The sequence below is a fragment of the Cynara cardunculus genome, assembly GCF_001531365.2.
Source record: "Cynara cardunculus var. scolymus isolate 2C chromosome LG 12, CcrdV1, whole genome shotgun sequence".
Classification (NCBI taxonomy): domain Eukaryota; kingdom Viridiplantae; phylum Streptophyta; class Magnoliopsida; order Asterales; family Asteraceae; genus Cynara; species Cynara cardunculus.
Window position 1 is genome coordinate 25,595,859 of NC_037539.1, and position 4,699 is coordinate 25,600,557.

At 34.2% G+C, this 4,699-nt stretch overlaps 1 protein-coding gene across 1 annotated transcript; it reads right to left on the reverse strand.

Annotated features, from left to right (window-relative positions):
• Positions 1–1,298: 1,298 nt before the first annotated feature.
• Positions 1,299–3,677, reverse strand: LOC112523081 (GDSL esterase/lipase At1g29660-like). Its single transcript, XM_025132522.1, has 5 exons — positions 3,428–3,677; positions 2,774–2,898; positions 2,062–2,307; positions 1,680–1,917; positions 1,299–1,568 (listed from the first exon to the last, which is right to left on the reverse strand). Exons 1-5 carry the CDS (start codon positions 3,675–3,677, stop codon positions 1,351–1,353), a joined length of 1,077 nt encoding a protein of 358 aa, XP_024988290.1. The 3' UTR covers positions 1,299–1,350.
• Positions 3,678–4,699: the final 1,022 nt, after the last annotated feature.

Here is a 4,699-nt window from a genome sequence, read left to right on the forward strand (position 1 = left end):
GACAACCTCATCTCCTGGTCTTCCAAACGACAGTCAGTTGTTTCCCGTTCCAGTGCTGAGGCTGAATACAGAGGGGTGGCCAACGTTGTGGCCGAGATCTGTTGGCTCCGTAATCTCCTTCTTGAACTACATTGCCCTCTCCGCCGTGCTTCTCTCGTTTTTACAGACAACATCAGTGCTGTTTACCTCTCCGGCAATCCGGTTCAACATCAACGGACAAAACACGTGGAGGTGGATATTCACTTTGTTCGCGAGAAAGTGCAACGTGGCCCCGTTCGAGTCCTTCATGTACCGTCTCGGCACAATTTTTCAGACATTCACTAAAGGCCTACCCCGAGTTCTTTTTGATGATTTTAGATCCAGCCTAAGCTTACGGGAACCTCCACCTTAGACTGCGGGGGTGTATTAGTCTATATTATTATGTATGATATTTTCAATACTTAGCATAGTCGGTGGTACCTAAATGTAAATTGTATTGCTATAAATATTGAGGAATGAGAAGGGACAATACACGAATTATCAAAACTATAACATTTTTAAACTATATTTATTTTATATCGTAAATATTTATTTTAGGATAAAACAAGTATTAATTAATTTCGTCCGCATGTGTCAACTTTTTCAATTTCAGACTCTATTTTTCGTTCAAATTGGTTTTTCATATACCACTTTGTTTATATTGAAAAATGGAAAAATGATTAATACATACAAAATATAGCTAAAAGGCTTTAATTTTTAAAGAGTATTTTGCTTTTATTATTTATTTTGGTGTATGCAACAATTTGTTAGAGCGTTTGCTCTCAAATAACATCACTTCTACAATTTATATATCAAAATGAAGTTATTGAATAGTCCGTACAACAAGTACTTTACTTTTATTGTTTGTTCGAACATTTTGTTGCTATGTATTTTTAGTACTATATTATTGCATCCATGTAATTCAATTCACATGTGTTGCGTTCTTTAATATTACTGATTTTCGGTACTTCAATTACTTAAAGAAAAACCGAAGAACTTTTGATTGAGATTAGTTTCAGATCAATGCATGGGTTGAGGTTGGAACTGTTATATGCCGGCACTTTATCTCGTTCACACATCAACCCATGAAATTTATGCCGTGATTTTTGAAATTTCCTTTCATGTTAGTTAGTTTGCTTACATAATTAAAATGCAACAAGGTAGCAAGATCCAACAAATCCTACCTAAAAGTCACCAAAAATAAAGGTAACTTTTTTCGTAATAAGAAGTAAACAAAACCACATGATATGATGTTATTACGTCATTGGTATTGCTTATTCGTCAAGCATACAAAGAATGCAAAACAACTTGTATCATGGAATCTGTTCAATCTCAAAGTCGAGCCAAATGACTAATATCGTAAGGAGATGCATCCATCGGAGAGATTGCGATGTAAGATCTTGTTGCAACGACTGTGTTTGTAATTTCGGAGGGATGAAAACCATCATAGAAAACAGATAAAGCCCGAATAGGGCAAGGACGAGAGTTTAGAAGGCATTGTCCATCTGCCCTTACTTGACAACAAGGACTATTTGGCAATATCGCTACATCTGCAAAATCCAAATATTTTCTTGAAGTATTATCATTGAGAAACTTTAATCTGTATATAATTATTATCGAAATAAATACCATAAATTGGAAACTTTTCTATTCCTGCTTACCTCCTTGTGGTGCTGAAATGCTTTCTAGGTTGATGAAAGTGAATCTTGCATCAAAGTAATCTTTGTTGAGCTCATCAACAAGAGCCTTAAGCCTTTCATTAAATAGCTTGACCGCATCAATGATTGACTCAACGCATGGTTTTCCACCGGTGCCAAACCGTGCAATCATAGCCGGCGCACAACCTATATTACCCAGACCAAACACAACAATCTTCCTAGCTCCCAAATTGTACAGAGTCTGTCATACGTCAAAACGATTCATGCATAAATAAGAATAGTGACAACATTTGAACCGTATTATATATACTTGAAAGGGAATATCACTATATCATAATGATGAAAAAAGATGCATGCTACAGAAAATCAGGCAAAGTATGTGTGCCTTTAATTGTTGAGAATATTGTTGCACGAGGACTGCTGCATATTGATCGTTGGTATATATGTTGCTCGTGGGGTAAATGTTAGGGATCAAATAGTTGTTGATGTAGTCATTACTTCCAATATTTGATAAGTAGATACATTTTTGTAGGTACTCATGGGTAAATGTTTTGTTGCCTTGCAAGATCGAAAGGCGTGAAATCGTTTTTCGATGATTAATTAACTGTCTATCCAAGCTGATCCGATCACCCTGCCATGAAGTTAAACACAAACCACATAAAATAGAGGTTTTACAAGAGAGATGAAATACGATCATGGCGAAAACTTTAGTATGGTTTTTAATTTGACATCAGAAAAGGAAAATCAGTAAACATAGATGGGACGTTGTTGACATATATATGTTGGGAGAGTTTCATTTCCGTCTAATCTTAATTTTGATCTTGTCTGGCCTAGAATGTTTGAATGTGACTACACACCTAGAATATAAATGTCGTGAATCCCAAAACGTTTTTCACGGACGTCCTTGAACAGGAACAGTTAAGGTGTGAATTTTTTTTTAAACTTTTTTCTATTCCACATAAACTTCACATGTAAAAGTGAGCTTGCGAAATTAAGAAAGGAAGATCTCTTCACAAATGTGCATGATTTTTAGGGTTTTTTAGGAGAACCAAAAAAAAATATAAACTACGGGTATCAGTTGACGTAATGGTGGTTACCAGATGACTTCCAGATTCCTCTCGAATACCAGCACTACCACTGCCATAGTTTACTCCTGTGTTGATCTCTTGGTCCGTTGCAGTAGCGTATGGTGGAATGAAATTGGGAAAACCTAAAAGTTGACCTGAAATAAAGCAAACCATTTTTTTTAACTCAGTATTCTTGTCATCCCTTTTTATTTTATTTAGATGTCTAACATGTATGACATCAACAATATATATAACTACTTATTATCATTAAATATCTAAAGTTTATCTCCACAAATACAAAATAAATATAAAGATTAGAATCAAAATTAGTTATTTGAAATACTAATTACCAATTCCAAAAATAGGTATAACTTCGATAGTTAACGAACTAAAAGGGGAAAACTTAAAAAAATGGGACAACACAAACTGAAATCTCGAATTTGTTTGTGACGAAGGAGCATTTATTCGAAAAATTATTTTACATAAAATGCTCAAAATATATCATTAATAGTTACAATATAATGAAGTTTGTAGGAAGAAAAGTAGAAAACAGATGTTTAAAAAAAATGGTAGAAAACATCAATAATTTGTGATAATACCGACGAACACAAATAATATTCTTAAAGATGTAATGTTAATTTATATTATGTGAAACAAATGACTAAATGAGAGAGGGAAAGAGACCGATGATATCTGCAATAGTTCGACCATTGGTGAATCTACCATTGACACCTTGTGGAAAATCAACCCCATAAGGCTTGTAATTCGCTTTTGCTGCCGTCATTAATTCATTGTTGTTGCCGCTATCGACCAGTGAGTCTCCAAATATGAAGTAGCAAGGAAGTTGCGGTTCACTCGCGGCTACAAATGGTTGAAGCTGCATGAACCCTACAATTATGAAGATAGGAAACAAGAGGCAGAGCTCAAGAGCCATGTTTGTTGGACTACAAAAGAGATGAAGGACGATGGATTCATAAACACGTATATAAGGAAAGAGAGGAGAGGTGGGCAAGTAGGAATTGTTTGATTCTTTTCAACGGGAGATGCAAAAAGTCTGATCAATCATAAGCTATTATATATTTTTTTAATGATTTAATACCATGCTTTCGGATACTAATTAATTATGCCATGTGTCGTTGAATCAATCCATTTGTTGCATGTTAATTATTGGCACATGTTAATAATAAACTGATTTGGTTTTTAAATCATTAAATTATGATTGTTTTAACCATAAGAATGGTGTCTGATTGGTCTGAGCTTGGCCCTAAAGATCAAAAGTGTCAGGAGGTCTCAGGTTCAAATCCAAGGAGGAACAAAAATCTCCGTGTAACCACGGAGGTTCAAATGCGATGACGCCGGGATACGTGCAAAACAGGTGGTCATCCTGAGATTAGTTGGCTCGCATAGCGGGTTGGATATCCAGGTTAATAAAAAAATATGATTGTTTTTTAAGTAACATAAAATCTCATTTCAGAAAAAGAAAAATTTGATGTTCTAATTTTTTTACTAATAAGTCGTTGGATATTTAAGGTTCGTTTAGTTTGTAGGAATGAAGTTCTTTTTGAGGAATTTGGAATTCAAATTCATTTTAATCATATGTTGGTATGCAGGTTTGCTCGAATTTGGAATCATAGGATTTCGTTGAAATTCATCAAAAATAGGAAATCCCATATGAGTGGTTAGGATTTGACTGAATTTTGTAGGATTTATATGTAATAATGTTTAAACATATGTTAAAAACAGTTGGTTTCTAATAATCGATTAATAAAAAAGTAATCTAATTATTTTTGTAATTTGTTATTACAAGTTAATCATTAACAATGAAATTCAGTTCCATTCCAAATCCAAGTCCCTTCCACAAAATCAAAATCCCTAAAATTCATTCCATCAGAGCAAACGTCCCGTTATAGTATTTATTGTTATTAGAGGTTTGATTTGACTCGCAAAAATACACGA